The following is a 17,838-nucleotide window of genomic DNA, read 5'->3' as shown; positions in this document are numbered from 1 at the left end:
ATTTTAAATATCTCGGTGTAATTTCGTGACGAAACGTGACAACGAAGGGTTAATCGTGGCTGGATACCGGCGATTATCAACGATTTCGAATTCAACTAGCGTTACATCATTAGAAAGCCTATAAAGGATTTTAATTTTGCGAATTTCTGATTTTCGATTGCTCGATTTCTTCGTATAATTAAATCTAGTCGAATATTTTAGATAACTCTGATATTAATTTAATTCTAGCGTTAAAAAGTATGACAAATTCAGCGCGCAAAAAATTCAGAATTACGAAACTTTATTCCGTTAAATTTCGAAACTTTGGTTACTGAACACGCTTTGGAATATAATATTCGATAACGTACGGATCGAATATCGAGTTCGGATTTCTTTCTTCAAAACGATATCAAAGTCACGATGTAAAGACGTCGTCGTACGATACAATGTTTCGCTTTTCAACGATCAAAAGGGACGGTGGTCAAAACGTCTCGTACCAACTAACTAAAAGAAAGCGATCGTCGTTGATCGTCGTCGAACAAATTCGGTCGAATCTCGTATACATATGTACGCGTACGAAACTCGAAGCCGAACCGACCAAATGATCAACCAGGATACCGAACAATGAAATGATTACCGTTACGTTAGTCACGAGCGGAAAAAAAAAAGAAGAAAAGAAAAAGATACTTTGTCGCCAGATAGGGCGAACGATATCGCCGAGAAACACAGATATTTCCGTTCGACTCAAAAAAACAGAAATTTAAATGTAACCGAGAGCCGCGAAGACTACATTGTCAGCGGGTCAGAGTCGCGTTTGAAGGAAAAATTAATCTTGGAATCTTACAATTCGATTCGGAAGAGCAGGAATTCGTTGTCATATCCGTCGAAGCAAGTCTATCGACGAATGCGATTACGCGGACAAACGTCCGAGGCGACGATCGCCTTCATTTTCGTTTTGGCTAATATCTTGTACCTTTCGATTACTATCTATATTAATATATATTATATATCGATCGATATAATTAATCGATATAATTAATTCTTTAGATATTCAAGTTTATACGAATTTTCGCAATACGAGCGTAAAGTTTACCCAGAGAATTATTATTCGTAAATTGTCATAAGATTCGTTCAAGATTTATCCAAGGAATCGTATTAAGAAGCCTACTGGTCTGCGATATTCGAAATTTCCTTTACCAAAGTTTAACTCAACTGCACGGTTGGCTGAAAAAGGAAGGTTCTCGGGAAGATTCGAATCTGCGGATTTGCAAATGTCGCGTTTGTCCGCATCGATACGCATTTGGTAACGCACAGGTGACGTAACGCAGCGATCCCACTGACACGATTCGACCGCTCGTCAATGACGGTGTAAAAGATTGCGAGAGCGCTCCGCCAGCCAAAAGCCGTTGCGTACCTACGCAACAAGCGTGTTTTTTAAATTTTAAAGGGACCCCGGACGCGCGTTCGACGTCATCGGACGCCTCTCTCTGTCTCTCTTTTCTCTCTCTCTCTCTCTCTCTCTCTCTCACGCACCGCGGCCGAAAATAAGTCACGAACGTTACGTTTCGCGAGCTTTCCGTGCGCTACCCAAACTCCAAACTCACCGATATAACGGAATTTTCTGTTCGATATACTCGACGTTAACGAGGTTCCCTCGGCTGTGACACCCTTGCATTCAAAGAATTCCTCGTCACGCGATCTCTTTCGGATGAAAAACCTCGACCACTCTACGCCTCTACGCGTTACGGCCTGTTAATGTTCTCGATGACAAACGAAATCCTACTGGTATATCGACTGCTCGACGTCGTGACATTTAAGTATTCGCAGATGGAACTTTAAAACGAGATCGATCGTAGTTCGTTGATGCTTCTCTACGTATAATATTAGCGATAACGCTATCGGTATATATTATATCGATAGATCGTTAATAAATAGTTGCATGGAAATGGTTCGCGCGAGAGAGATTATTGCCAAAGTTTTACGTAACGCCAGTGTTTACTGGTAGGCCGTATAAAATGACAACGATAACCGATATACAATTACGTATGATTCTTTTTCGTTTTCACTGCACGGAGATTTAATAACTCGACGAGTTATCGAAATCTACCATTCTACGTGACAGCGTAAAACGAATCTCGTTAAAACCAAACGAAAATTATCGCGACGTAAGACGAGTATATAACCCGTGACCCTTTCGACTATCGAAAAAGTCGAGTCTCGCGTCTCGCGCTTCCTTCGACTTTTCCACCAACGATTTCCCGCAAAATACCATCGATCGCGTTAGTAATTCTATCGAGACGTCTAAAAAACAACGTAACGTATCTGTTCGTGATCGTAGGAGCGACGATAAGGTTCGGTTAATGGTTAAATTTTGGAAAATTCAAGGGCGACACGTGGACCGGAAACAGTTGCTCACCTCCAACATCCACTCCGCGACGATCTTGCGCATGAGCGGCGAGATGTCCCTCTGCACGCACTCGAAGTAAGAACTGCTGGGTGCGTATCTTTCCTCGGTTTTCAGAAGATTCTGCAACACACGGTCGTCGCCAAGTACGGCAGGATCGGCGTAAGCTCTGCGCTCGACCGCGGTGTTCTCGCAGCAAAGCAGATCCATGATCCCGTGGCGTTTCTAACCTCTCGAAACACGCACACACACGACAGAGAGAAACGGTGGCGGCGGCGGCGGCGGCACAACCTCTCCTCCTCCTCCTCCTCCTCCTCCTCCTCCACCACCTCCTTCTCTTCTTTTTCTCGGCTGTGTATGCGATGACTGCTGCCGCTGCTGCTGTTGCTGCTGCTGCTGCTTGCGATCGAAGATATTATTCCACGGTGTGTGTACGTACGTGTCAAGATTCTGGTGATCGTTGACGACGCGAAACGAATCCTCGTTGTATAAGATCAGACGTATTTTTCCCCTCTCGTTCGTATTTTCCGTCTCTTCTCAGCGCCGTCGCCGACGCCGTCACCGTCGTCGTCGTCGTCGTCGTCGTCGTCGCGGTGTCACTTTATTCACGTGCCACGTTGCCAAACCGTTTTTCACCGGCGCGACCAGACAGAGCATGCACAAATCGATCGTAAAGATACGGCCACGGCTAGAGAAGTTGGCACGAATTCGCACGGCAAGACGCTTACCTCGCCCAGGACACTGCTCAACACTTCACAAAATAAAACTATAGAGGAATACACGCGTGTCGAACGTGTGCGTACGCGTGTATATATACACGTAACAGGACCTTGGTTTCGGGCGATGACTTCGAATATCACTCACCTAAAGGCCGTTTACGCGAAAACAATATATACAACGGCGAGAATCTGTCGGGGTTCGACCAAGTTGTGGGAAAAAAAGCTGGTCTACCGATTTTGTTATCCCTTGCGTTCCATGCACAACACACTTTATACTTTCGTCTCTCCTATTCTCGTTGTCCAAAGTAGCTACCGGTCTCTCGATCTTGTACAGTACCTTCTTTTTTTCCCCCTTTTCTTTTCTTTTCTTCTGTGTTTGACTCTTTCTGTTTTTCTTCGCGTATCCTCGGTTTCCTCGAAACTGTGTCTGTCTGTCTCGATCGAGGATAAAGAGCAAGAAAGAACCGAACGCGTTACAATAGCGCGTCAACACACACTAGTAGCGAACGAATAAAAATGATCGGTCGAAGGTTCGTACGACGTAGGAATTGTAATAAATAAGCGTAATTTGGTTTGGCGTAGCTCGTATTCCGTCGATTGCGTCCGCGTCGTAGACAGAGTTCGCGGCGAAACCGTTTCGCTTTTAAAAACGAGTGTCGCTTACACGGTCGATTTAAATGTCCTCCGATGCTTTAATATATTATTCACTTTCTCACGATCCGACACTGGCGACTTACCAGGTCAGAATGCCGCCGGTCTTCCTGCCGTGGTTCGCTCTTCTCCAGTTTGTTCTTCCCGAAGGGGTGGTAGGTGCGTCCCCACCATCTCGGCGCCAACGGTCACGTGATCACGGATCGATCCCTACCACCAAGGCGCCAGCGTGTCACGTGAAACGTAACCGTTCCCCCACCATCGGTTGGCATGACTGGGGCGCCAGTGCCGGATTCGCATCGTGTAACAGGAACCCAGCGCGACTGCCACCTACAGGGTCGCCACCTTCGGCGTCTCGTGTTATTTCAGGGACGTCCACGATATCCACGGAACCAAGGTGTATAGCGTTTTAGCCTGCCGTCTTTCGACCCTCCGTCACCTGGCAAGCTTTTTTCAACGTGTACGATTCGTCTAGTCCGTAGTCCCTTCGGTGCCGTGCGAGATTCAGCATTTCCGCTAGAACCTGCGAACAGGTGGAAATATCTCGTCATGGGATTTAAACCCTTCGATTGCTCGCAACCAAAAAAACCCTTCCCTTTCCAGCGAAATGCCACTTTTTATTCGTCTTTTTCCTTCGCCGTACAGCGAAATCGACGAGTTGTTCGCAAGTTTCTCCTTTTAGAATTTTATAGTTTTACGGAAAGTTAACTCTGTTTTATCAAAAGAACGGTTTAATTTTGTGCCGATAAACGTTCAAAAGTAAAGTAGCTATATTCGTGTATCGATCTTATTCTTTCTTTTCTACGTTATCCATACCACGTGGACGTTACGTAAGAAACGTTTTCCTTCGTACGAGTACCATAAGTCGCGAGTCACTGGCGAATCGATAATAGGAAACCTGTTGAAATTCTGGAAATTACAAGATCTTTATCGTCTAGATCCTAATAAATACAAACTGCCTCTACGTTCGTCTCGATTCTTATTGTATAAAAAATATTACGATTACCGTAATTTTACAGCGATAAATTTCATTAAACGTTCCACTAAGAGTACAATTTTTCTAAAATGTATTTTTCCATTGAACCGCAACGAATGTTCGAGTTACATGTTCCTCGATGTTATTTTATTACATTTAATAGCCACGTTAAATCGTGACCACGTTTAAACTTCTAATAACGTGGCATGGGGTTCCATGTGATCACAATCCGATATTGACTCGAGAGAGTTCGGACAAGTCCGGACTCGTTCGTCTCTGTTCGTTGATATACAATGTCGAAATTCTTTACTTTGCTCTTTGCTATCGAAATTTCCACTCTTTTCGAATATTCTGTTATTTTTCATCCGCATCTTCAAGTGTAAAATTCGATCGATCGTATCGTCGGTTGTGAAAGGTAAAAATATCGGTAGAAAACGTCGAAGGACTCTCGTTCCATTCGACGAAGAACGATTTCCTTCGGGTGTCTGTAATACACCACCGTATACACGTGACGAGAAACGGAGAAATTCCATTCTTTTATCGCAAAACGGATCGAAGCAGTGATTTACAAAGATATCCGTTGATAGACGAAAAAGTAAAAGATCCACGGACGATAGGTTAGGAATCTTACACCGTGGAACTGCAAGGGATTAAGAAGTATGGAGGTCACCTTGAGTTTTTTAAATAGCGTTCCATATTTTCATCGTGATGGAATAATAGCCTCGATTCTGAAGCGAATCTCTGCAACCACGGAGAAAGAAAAGATAAATAGGAGGAATTGAGTAATTCTAAGATCACGTGATCAGGTATAAGGATGCGATGGGTGTAAGTAGTAATTCTAAGATCGTACGATCAACGCGTAATCGGATCTTGGACTTAAAACTTGCAACTTTGATCAATTTCTGTCGTAAATTATCTCGAATAAATTAATAGTCTTCTTCGTATTTTAAAATAGTTTCATAGCGATGTATACGAAGGATAGAACGTCTTTTGTTACAATATAATTACGTCACAATCGCGTATGACGTATCAACAAATAAGGAAATGTTTTATCATAGCACAATATCGACAATGTACTCGAAGACAAATAAACGTAAAACGTTTTTCCTATGCTTCGTGTCGTTAGAAGGTTGATAAAAATTGGTCGGCCGATTTCGTGGTGCGGAGGCACTGCTCGCGAATCGTTGCTACGTTACTATCGTTGCTGCAGAATATAGAATCGCATTATCGCCAACGGCTCGAGAACCGTGCATGCGAGAGGCCTTCTCCTCTCTCCGTATCCGGCGATCGAACGTGTAGCCCTAGTGCGGGCTCGTTCGTTTGTTTCTTGGCCGAGTCGAGAAATTTCTGAAGCGTGTATAGGGAAAGCGAGGGCCACTTCCGCCGGATAATTTGAACGGGAGAAAGAAACGGTCCGTGTAGGAGTGGGAATGTCCTTCGTGCACGAAACTCGCGGCTTCTCGGCTCGTTTGCGCGTACTACGAGCTTACTACGAGCGTCGTACGCGCGTGCAAGTTTACGCGACCGGATGTTGGCAGCGCGTACCAGACGACGTCGTAACGACTGAACAATAAGTGCTACGCTGGAGTACTATGACTACGGCCCGAGTAAATCGGAACGATCACGACCGTCTTACATTAGACGCTCGGTGAAAACCGGATGGCCGGATATCTCGCTGCTCGCTCGATCGTCCGTTCGATGATTGGTCGGTCGGTTAGGTTGGACGAGCGCCGTAAACGCAATTATTCCAACGTACCTTTAATTGCAGGTATAGTCTCTCGTACGATTGCTTTTATCACGCGCGTAAACTTCTCTGTATTTTCCTACCGCCATTCGTCGTTTAATTCTTGGTATTAATGTTCGAGGGATACAGCGACGATGCTTACCAACTCTATAAGTTGGAAAGTAGGGATAGATGGTAATTATAAACGTTATCTATCAAAATCTAGGTTGAAATTCGTTATTTAATTGAATACATAAATTTGCGAAAAAAAGTCTCTCGTTCTTTGAATCGTGGCCTTTTGAGCTACTCGTTGCGAGATAACGACGTAATCGTTGTTATTAGTAACGAGAATAACAATGTTTATAGCAGCAAGTCGAAAGGCAGAAATAGTTGCGACGATATTAGAAGCGAAACAGCAATGATCGTAAATGCGTTATTTTTATAGCGACGGTCATGGTCATGGTCACGATGACAGTGTCGTGACACTGACAAACAATAGTGACAGTGATGTAGTCACGATCGTATTACGGTGGCTCATGATCGAGTCAGGATAAACATACAATCAAATTGCGACTATAAGTCACGAGTAAGTTGTGGTCTTGGTTCGTTATTGGTTGTACGATACTATCTCGTCGTCGGAACAGTTGCTTCGAACTATCGTTCATTCTCTAATATATTCTAGATTCGTTCCGACACTGACGATTATAATAATTGTGGTAATGATACGCTGTAATAAGATGCTAATAGAATTTCTAGTATTTTCTAATATTTATATATTTTTAGTTAAAAAAAAAAAAAAAAACGTTTCACCGACGTAGCCAATTAATCCATGTGTTTGACAGTTTTCGGCAGACCAATTATATCAAACGTAAGACCGACCGTATTAATTAACCAAAAGCGTTAACCATTATTTCTTCACTTTTAGTTCTAGATACTATCAATGAAATTTAAAATTCAAATTGACTACACGATTGCATTCATTAACTTTTCGCCATGTTCGTCGTTATTGTTCGCCTACTAATTAGACTTTAGCGTTATTTCTAGCATGCACCTAGTAATCCCAGTGTGTCTGCGTGTATATATATGTCCGTCTCACAAGAAGAACATCCTGTGTGCTTCGAAGAATGGAATTTTAACAATGAATGGAATATATTCGTTATCGTTTCTTGCTACTAAAGCTACACGCGCGTCTTTCCTCCATATAATATATATGCGTACGACGATTACTAACTTAAAATAAACTCTCGCGATATTTCCTACGTAACTTGTATCACCTACCGAAATGTGAAACTTGACACGCGATATTACGTTGAATCTATTCCTGGCCCGTTAATTATCGTATTACTTTTTAACCAATTAAATATTAACGGCTGCAGTTGTTGCGAATAAGTTGTAAAACAAACGATTACTGTAACTACGTTAAACTGTTATTCGTGAAATTGTAATCAACCGTTAGAATTACTGGTTGTACGAACAGAGCTATTAAATACAAGTATAATAGGTTCTTTAATTGCAGAAACGCACAACTATGAATCATTGTGGCGGCGCTTCGTACAAACAGGTCACACGCAATAATTGTATGTAACGTTTATTACCAAGGCAAAACGATATCAATGACGTAACGTGTATTTTTAGTAACCAGCGGTTACTTCGATACGTATAATCTCTTTCTATAGGTATCGTTCACCTTTGTTTTAACTCTTCCATCCCGATGGATATTATTCCGCTAAAAGGAAATAAAGGGCCGTGTCCAACGACGGTCCGATCGTCGATCTTCGATTACCAACAGAATCGAAGAAACACGAGAATAATTGACAGGAATCGGGCAATTTACGAAATCTTAACCTTCGAAGGGAATCGTGTGCGCAACGTTTGGACAAGGGCAGCGACAAAGTGGTCATCGTATGGCAGTTGCACCACGTGGTCGGTACGTCGGGCGAAGATTTATAGCGGTGGAAAGCCAGGCGAATATCCTCGCCTTCGGCTTCGTTTAAATGGCTTCGAGGCGGCTTTATACTCTATACGCACTCTCGCCGCGCTAGTATTTAATTTCACTAGAGCATGAATGTTCCGCTTGGTGCTTACCCATCTTTCACGATACGCCTTGCAATTTTTTCCCCTTCGAAACCAGCCTCGAACGCTTCTTCGCCACGAGGCGAGCCACGGATCGTACGTGTCCTACGAAAAAATGAATTTCGATGCAATTGGAACCGTTTGATGGTCGCAAAACCTTTCGTCCACGTGGGAAACCTGGTTTCTTCTTTCGAGCTTCTTCCGTTCCTTCTTTTTTAAGCTTCTTCTTCTTCTTCTTTTATCGCAAAGTGTTTTTTGAGGGCTTGCCTTTTTTTGTTGTTGAAGCGTTGCATCGTAATTTAGAGTAGGTAGTTCGAAGAGTATTGTTTTTTTTTAATGGTCGTCTCTGTTTTTCTCGACGTAGATCTAAAGTTTGAAGGGTTAGGTTCGAAGGGTTTCGAGGGTAATACGAACGATGAATCGTAACTCGAGAAATTTCAACTCTATTTCGAACGAAAAACATTTATAGAATCGGAAGATAATTTCTTTTTGCTTCGATTTAGCTTTTCAACGATTCTTGTACTACGATCGCCTTGGATTTCTTCGTTGCAAGGCAGAAGCTCGAAGAAAGAAGAAGCTAAAGTGGAACCAGTAGTCTTTTCCTCGAAATAAAGATTTTTCTGTTGTTCCACCTTCCTGGTAAATAAGCCATTTACAGTCGTGAACCCGGTTTCTACTCGAGTCGGCGTCTTTAACCGAACTTGTTCGCCCTTTATCGCCGTGTAACACGTTCCGATAAGCGATTGTTAAATTTACATTTATGCAGCCATGGATGCGGGTGGACAAAGAAAGTCTTATTACTCGGTACTGTTTATAGGAGTCTACCTATACGATTTGTAGTACAGCTATGTATATGTATTCGCTGTGTTCCGCATGAAATTTAATTATAATAACAAATGAAAAGAATCTATGAATATTTTTCTGAAATAAGAACGTACGGACGTTCGACGCTTTGAAAGATAATACGTTGCAACGTGTCAGATCTGTTTGTTGTTTTCTTAAAGTGAGATGCGTGAATTGCTTGGATGGAAGAATGTGTATTGCATCTAATAATACCTACTCACCGCGATGCAATCGCATTCAATGAGTAACTCCATTAGCCACGCGACTAATAATGCAATCAAGCTCGAATTAGTGCCAATTATTAGAATTATTCCATACAACGTTCTACGCACATTCCCTCCGTACTAATTCGTACGGTAAATAATGCCGCTTTCTCTTCTTTCTCGTCACTCTTCGTTCTTACCGATCGATATGCAACTTTCGTTCTCGGATTTTAATTCGCGATTTATAAGCATCCTGACAACAAGCGTTACCCTATTCGACGAGTCTGGCAATTGGAATTTGAGGGTTAAAACGCGACGAAAAAAGTCGACCGACAGGCTGGTAGTGTGCGAGTGGAAACGCGAGAGCCTCGTTAAGCGATTTATCGGGTGGTTGTGTTCGAAGTTTGAAATTGATTTCGACGGATCAACGTTCTCGTTTCGGCAACGTGTCCAGACCGAGCGAATTGCCGTCCAGGGCCTAATTAGCGTTTAACTAGCGAAATAATCTTTTTTTTTTGCGCGCGCGTTCACGCCCCTCGACGCAGCGCTGCGTCTTCTCGGAGTCGTCGAAGAAGCTGTGCGACGTACAGGTCTGTCTGTGTGAAAGAATTTTCAACGATGACAAGTGCTTCGAGGGCGTTTAAACGGCCTTTTTTCCATCGGTTGTATCGGTATCGAACGATAAACGACTTGCGGTTGAACATCGGTGTTCGATCACGTTCTCATCGACGCACGAGAAATTCCCAGCGTCACGGAAACGAGCGTTAATAAGGTTCCGCGTATCCGATTACTTCGAAACGCACCGCGAAATGAATCATTATTGCAACTTCATTTACGTGCATGCCCGAAATAAGGAATCCGCGAAGCAGGTGCAAAACGAAACGGGAGCGTGTTTATCGGCTCGGCATCGTGGTTCGCGAGCTCCCTCGCTTTTGGTTCGCTTGGTTTACCGGACGGATCGTTGGAAATGTCCGTTAAGGTAAAAGTGGCATTCCATTGCTCAGCCAGCAACACTGCTGCCAGTCCACGAACTTGTCTTGGGAACGAAATCCCGGTGTAGTTTTTATAAAAATTCCGAAAAAGAATCCCCAAAGAAGCTATCTTGCTCGTTGATCGACCGCTCGACAATAATCGATGGAAGTCTCATGCGGACAGCACCGATCTCCTTAGTTCCTCCTTAGTTTCGTATCGTACGATTAAAATAAATCGTTCTTTCGTGATATTTCATCTGGCTACGTTGTGATACAGTTCGTGTTATGCGTAGAACATGGAATCTTCAACGTAACGATGCTTAGCGTTTCGCGGAATTTTTATCGAAACTGTCGATAGCGTTATACGATTTTGTTATAGCGTGGTAGAGCGTTTGAATAACAATCGAATATATATTTTACATTCGACGATTTTAATAGCCGCACAGACCAATTCGAGAAACTATTCTAAGAACCAGCCGGTTATCTCTCTATAGCCAAAGATCCGAATCAATCAGGACAAAAAAACACCTGCAACAAAACTCTGTTTGTCTCTGACGATTAAACGAATCACACGGTCGATTTCGATGCGGAAAAACTTCGTCTTCCTACCCCGATACACCCCAGCGCGACGATCAACCAGTGCGCGATTTCGTGCAGCTCGCCTTGGGTCGGCCAGTATTTGGCTTATCTACCGGTAAGTGGGCGTGCTCGATAATTCCAATGCCTGCAGCCCTGACCGTATGATTTATACGTGGCTGCATAATGTGTCACATCCTTCGATGAGCCTTCCGATTGCATAAGTGACTACGGGGTTAACGTCGCGACCGTTGAAAGCCTCGATGTGGCGCCAGTCTTCTCGCATCGTACGTGAACGCGAACTCGTATAAAACGTGTGTCCGTTTGACCTGTGTGCGCGTGTACGTGCGCACGTCGAACGTGGAGTTCGAGAGCTGGAAGATGTTTGCTTTGCCGCTCTTCTCTCGCAATAGAACGCGACGGTGCTCCGGGTGTACACGGTCGAGAGAACGCGCGCCTTCGAGGTATTTCACCTTGGGCCTTGAGTAATAACCGACGATCGGGACACGCTGACAGCCGCGATAATTGGACGGGGGTTATCTTAATTCGGACTCGGCGGCGGATTTTTTCAGCAGCTTCGTTTTTGGCGCGGTATATCCGACCGAGGTGGATGATCGCGACACGTGGCAGGTCTGATTGCTTCGACAGTCCGGATGAATACATCGATGAACAAGGTTTCGCGGAATGCCGGCTCTTGCTTCGCGTACGTTCACGTTCGTCGAGGTAACGCTGAATTTTGACGAGGAGTTTCACAGATAATCGATGACTAGTGTCGCTACGACGTAAATTGGATAAATTGGAATTTCGAAGCTGTAGAAGCAATTTACAGCTCGGACATGTTTATAGCTGCCTGTTGACGTAGATTTCCAGCCATCGGTAGATTGCTTCGCCTTCGTTTAAGCTCCTTGTCGATATTTTTCTCACCGTTGCATTCTCTTCGAATCGGAGACAAAACTTTCCAAGTTGTTAACGATGAGCACACGATACACCAAACCGGCGTACAACGAAAATTTCAGAACGAATCGCGACATTATTTCGTAGATCCACGTAACGAACCTCTCTAACGTTTTTACCACTAATCCCCGTGTAATAATCCCCGTTCTAAAATCATAAAACACCTTGCAAAAACCAAATGAGTCCAAAATATAACCTTCAACGCAAACCTTATCAGGTGCGGTCGAACGATCAGTTTCGAGGTTTAAATAGAAATTGCACGTTCGTTGTTATTCCTTTTGGTCTATTTAGAAGAGCGGCACGAATAAAGAGATTTGTAGAGATCTAGTCTCACCTTGAACAGGAGAGCCTAGGCTTTTCGTTTTTCGTATCCGAACCTTTAATGACCGACGTATCTGTGCCCAAGGTCCGAAAAATACGGATGCTGTTTCCTCTCCGGGGCGAGAAACTTCAAGGATCGCACCGTAACAATAAGTCCGTTCAACGAAAGGAATTGTCCGTCGTTCGAGTGGACCATCTTTCGACTTGTATTTCCCAATTTATCGGCAGATTTTACAGAATTTTCTGGAAAACGTAACCAGAGAGTTTGCAAGCGTTGTCCTAATCTCTTCTTGCAAGATTTGTTATCCCGTTGAGACGAGGTGTGCCTGAAAACGAAGGTTTTTGGTTTACGAGGATACAGCTGTACCAGGATCTTTCGTCTTCGGAGATTTTTTTCAGCCGCGTGCACGTTGGGTATTCTCGAGAAAGCTTGTTTCGTAATTATTGGAGATCTCGTCGACACTTGGAGTTTACAGGCTTTTGCAATTCCTTTGTTGAGAATTTCTTTTGTCGAACGATCTTTCGGACGACCGAAGACTTCGAGACGTTGGCGATGCGCCGTTGATACGGTCGATGTGGATTTACCGTGTCGACGATGTAACAAAACGTATCGTTTAAATAATAGAAAGTTTGAACGCTGTATCGTTTAGGGAACATAATGTTTCGTAGTACGACGTTTCGTTACAAAATACTAGCGTGTGTGGTAGATGTTTCGGACAATACGATATTTAAGCGGTAGAATGTTTGGATAGTAAAACATTTGAATGGTAGAGCGATGTTCAGGTGATAAAACGCTGGAAAGAGCGAAAGATTAATAAAATTTGTACATTATAAGAGAATCTCTATATTATTTCCGTTTCTTCGTTAACATTTATTAATACTAAACTTTTAGTTTGTAATATAGTATATTTAAGCTATCGGTGATCTTTAACCAGACAGAATATAGGGAGAATAGAAAGAATATATTCAGACGCGTAATTACCAAGCGTTAAAGCTTGGAATACTTGTGAATTCCACGTTTAAAGGTCGTAAAAGTCAACGGCTCGTGTACAAAGCTATTCTACATGGCGACACGACATTTAAAATTACGAGAAGAGGAAATAATACTCGTGGAAAGCGATGACGTTACGAAAGAAAGGGATGGTATCAGATAATACGATATTAAATAACCACACCCTTTTTAACGATCTCTCGTAACTAAATCTATCAGGGGTCGCTTATCGTGGCCCCCATTGATAACTGCTTCCGCTGTTCTTTGATAAAGGAGCGCTCGATACAGAGTTACAAGTGTTACAACGGTGTTGTTTGTAAAAATAGGGGCTCTCATTACGAGTAACACTACGATCTAGCCTAGTTTTATCGAATCTATAACAGTATTTTCTCGATAAACGCAATCATCGAAGGACCGTACTTGGATACAAAATAGACTAAACTAAAATATTCCGTACAGAGTGCAGAGGAGCGAATAAATCTCTGTTTATCTCTATCTTACGTCTTACTGAAATTTAAATTATACGAGGATAACCATTAACCATCGATGCCGTTCGAATAATTACGAGCTGTGGAGCGTGTGTGTTCCATAGTAACTCGTACGCGTAACATTCATCCGCATTCTCATGGAACGACAAAGCAAGAGAAACTAGAATTGCCAATGTAGTTGCACGTAATTAGCAACAAATGATAGCCACTTATGCAATCTTTATTACAGACGATCGATCGACGACGTGTTTGCCGGCGCAAGGCTGTATCACGAGTGTAACGATAATGGCCAGGCGCCGCCGGCGCCAAATAATTGTCTGCTTTTGCCCTCTTTACTCTATCGACGAGCGTATATCATCGTCCTATCGAAGCCAGAATATCTTTTTTCCTCCTACAGCGACTCGAATCGGTGCGTTCCATCGATCGCGAATAACGATTAATTAAGGACGCGCCCTTTGATGATCGCGCGTCACAATCGCGGCAAAGCGAACGCAAGATGTTTACCGGAGATACGCGCTGAACGAAGAAACTAAACAACTGGATCGCGTGATTTTTGCAAAATAGGCAATTTCTACGAGAAACGAACGCAACGTCGGTAGAGAATTTTAAAAGTCGACGCTACGTTCGAGCAATTCGGGAAAACATGATGGTAACGGCGGATAGAACACGAGGTTTTCGAGTATGATCCAACAACGAGCGACTACCAACAGACGTATCGTCGAACGCCGGTGTCGTGTTTGGATTTCACATTCTTCCCGGTAACACAAGTGTTCTTCATGCAAGGCGTGTCCCTGTTTCTCGCGCTGCCGACGGATCCACGTTTCTTCCGTTTGAACGAAACAACCCAAATCATTCTTATCTTTCTTACGTGAAACGACCGGCTCCCTCCACGAGTCCCCCGCGTCTCGCGCTGGGATCCGGAATACGCCGCGTGACGCTATGCGACCCCTTCGTTTAAATTATAAGAAAGACGACCAGGGTCCCGGTTTGTTGCGACACTCGTCGAAATCCGGTAGGATTCGAAAGAAGAAAAAGACAAAAGAAAGGGAGAGAAGGAAATCCGGAGAAACGTAAAATCTAATCGCGGTGCAAGATGTATTCCAAGGAATTAATAAAAGAGGGGACAAAACGGTATTCTAGGAGAAGAATAAAAGATCATTGCCAGTGGACTGATCGTGAAATTGTAATCTACGAACGTTGAGGAAAAAAAGAGACGTCCGTGGATGGGAAAGGATCGGATTTTGGGAATTTGAAACATTCCACGTGAGAAGTTAGATATCGTAAAACGAAGATTACGTGGAAACTTCGCGAGTTACGTTGCGCGTCTACAGAGATTTAAAACGTCGTATAGTTTTTTAAACCTTGACGTATATTCGCGTCCTATCTCGGTTTTTAACCCGTATCGTGGTTTTTAAGATTTACGTGTTTGCGCTTTAAAATGTCGCGCCGTTGCAAACTCTGATATTTGACCGCTCCTTGCTTTACATTCCATTTTTGTATTATATTTGGAAGATTAGATTCCCTTATTTATACTCGCAGGTACTACGATCGCGTATTAATATTGTCGATATTAAGTAAACGTATTATTTTTCTATCGAACGTCTAACTCAAATAAAGATCTTACGTTAGAAATCGAACGGCGAAGCTAATCGTATCGTATCGTTTTCTACTCCAAAGAAGTTCGCAATCTTCTAAGAAAAATCATTCTTTCGCAAAGATAGTCGATCCTATCGAAGATCAAACGACGACTTTTATCATATTTTTCGTAATTGTACAAAAGCTTTGCAACTTTTTTCTTCTGTTTTATTCATCGACTTGAAACTTTGTGTATTCTACAGATTATGCGTCGTAAGATCTCCGTACCTATGTATTAAACGCGGGCGTATCGACAATAAGTCGTAAATCGCGAGTCGCGTAATATATTCTACCTAGTACACCACGTTTAATCGCATTATTCAGGCTTCGACGACCGAGCCATAATTTCCAAAAGTTTAACTCGCGATTCCCCCTAAACAGAAGGAGGAAGCCATCGGCTAAATACTCGATTTCATGCCCGCATTGCTCCACTTCCGTCGTCGTGCTTCCTATTTTCCGACGCGGAGACGCTGAAACGAGCCGATGCGGGCAGGTTAACCCTCGTCAGGTTCAATTCGACCCGACTACGTGGGACGTAGCGGCGATAGTCACGAGATCGATTCTCATACGTGCAACGTAAACGTTGTTGCACGGAGAAGATGAAATTGGAAGAAACGTTTTAACAATTTTCTATCGTTAAATACCTTTCGTGGAAGATCGCTTGGAAAATTCGAATTAAACGTTGCAACCATTAGGATTTTCGAGGCAAACCGGTGGTGGTCGTTCACGAAAAGCTATTCGATCGAAAGCTAATTAAACCGAAGATTACCTGTACAATTTCACATTTTCGTTTACGTAATTCGAGAAATCGAAGCGAAATAGAATTCTGGAAAACTTTGTAAAGTAAAAGGATATGCGAATTGAATGTTATTTCCGAATAAGCTTAAGTAGGAACGCCTTTAAAGGTTGGTTGGAGCTAGAATCGTAGCGCCAGGCGGTCGAAGGGTCCACGGACAGAACGGTCCAACCTATCCTAACTTAACCGGCCGACTATCCTCTTTTTCTTTCCCTTGGTGACGGTTTCCTTGGTCGTTTCTCTTCGGTTGGCCCCGGTTCTCTCGCTCATTTCCAAGAAACAGTTCACGGACGGTATACGTACTAATGGTAGAACGTGGTGGGGAAGCGTTTGTTAACCCCCGGTGTGTTGCACGCTTTCCTTCGTCTCTTTACTTATTTATTAACGGGTTGTTACCCTTCCACCATGGCGAGAAACGATTTCTTTTTCGGGCCCGTATGCCGGGTGATAACAACTTACATGTCGCTTACGAGGAAGTATATCTTTGTTTTATCGTTTTGTTCTCGGGTCAGACGTTAGTTAGGACCGAATTTCCTTGCATTCTAGTACAATTTTTCAAGTAAGTAATAGTAGAAATCGTTTCGATTCCCTTTCTTTGCGGTAACGTTTGTTAAATAAACGATAGCAACGATAATTACAATAAGGAGGAGACGGACTCTCCAACTACGAAACTATACGAAGAGAAGCTCGGGATGAAGAGATACATACAAATATATATATATGAAAATTCGAGGCGCCTGCGTGAGGTCGTACACAGAAAGACTCGCCGTTTGCGAATAATAATACGAATATAATAACAAAGGAACCAAGCTAAGCAGAGATCGTTTCGATTTTCCTTCTCCTCGGTAACATTTTCAAAATAAGTAACGGTAAAAATCGTTTTGATCAAATACACGATGAAAGAAGTACGCGTTATCGAAGTTTCAACTTGAAAGAAACATCTCGTATGCATCGGCGTAACAGTAATTAGTACGACGATCTCTGTATCGAGGTGCGTAGATTTACGAAAGGAGAGCGCTTTTCGTCTCTCTCGAAAGTCCAGTTCGCTAAACACGTTTCCCACTTAGCTACTCTGTCGAGTTTCTCGTTTCCTCGAGAAAATTCAAAGGCTTCGCGTTCGTTTCACAAAAGTTGCAGCTTCAAGAGTCCGCACCGTAAATAACCGAGCAAGCTCTTTGTCGAGTGCAAGTCTTTGCCAGTCTGCGAAGCCCGAGCATTATGCCAACGCTAACTTGAGATGACTAGGCAACGTGGAATGTTCTTCTTAGCATAGAGCAAAAATCAAAGGAGGTGTAGACTAAAGTACTTTGAACACAGGTTGTAGAATAACCGCTTATGGATTCTCAGGAAACAACCGGCCTGATGCTGTAACCCGTTTCGCCGGTCATCGATGGTCGTCCTCGCAGGAAATCTATGGATAGATCGCTAAATTTTGCGCTGAATCGCACGCGCCACGAATATTCTTCGCTCTTCTGCGATTTCTCGCTTATGAATCGGTCGAGAGAATGGCTCGTTTCTGACCCAAATTTTCTTCG

General features: G+C 43.2%; 1 protein-coding gene across 1 annotated transcript in view; it reads right to left on the bottom strand.

Moving 5' to 3' along the window:
- Cycd (cyclin D) overlaps positions 1–17,838 on the bottom strand; it is a 139,128-nt gene that overhangs the window by 46,393 nt on the left and 74,897 nt on the right. Inside the window, exon 4 of the mRNA XM_072015382.1 lies at positions 2,396–4,276. Within this exon, the coding sequence (XP_071871483.1) occupies positions 2,396–2,593 (198 nt within the window). The 5' untranslated portion in view covers positions 2,594–4,276. The remainder of the gene's footprint in view (positions 1–2,395; positions 4,277–17,838) is intronic.

The sequence above is a fragment of the Bombus fervidus genome, chromosome 13 (assembly GCF_041682495.2).
Source record: "Bombus fervidus isolate BK054 chromosome 13, iyBomFerv1, whole genome shotgun sequence".
NCBI classification, from domain to species: Eukaryota; Metazoa; Arthropoda; class Insecta; order Hymenoptera; family Apidae; genus Bombus; species Bombus fervidus.
The sequence above is the reverse complement of the archived record's forward strand: the minus strand, read 5'-3'. Positions and strand labels throughout refer to the sequence as shown.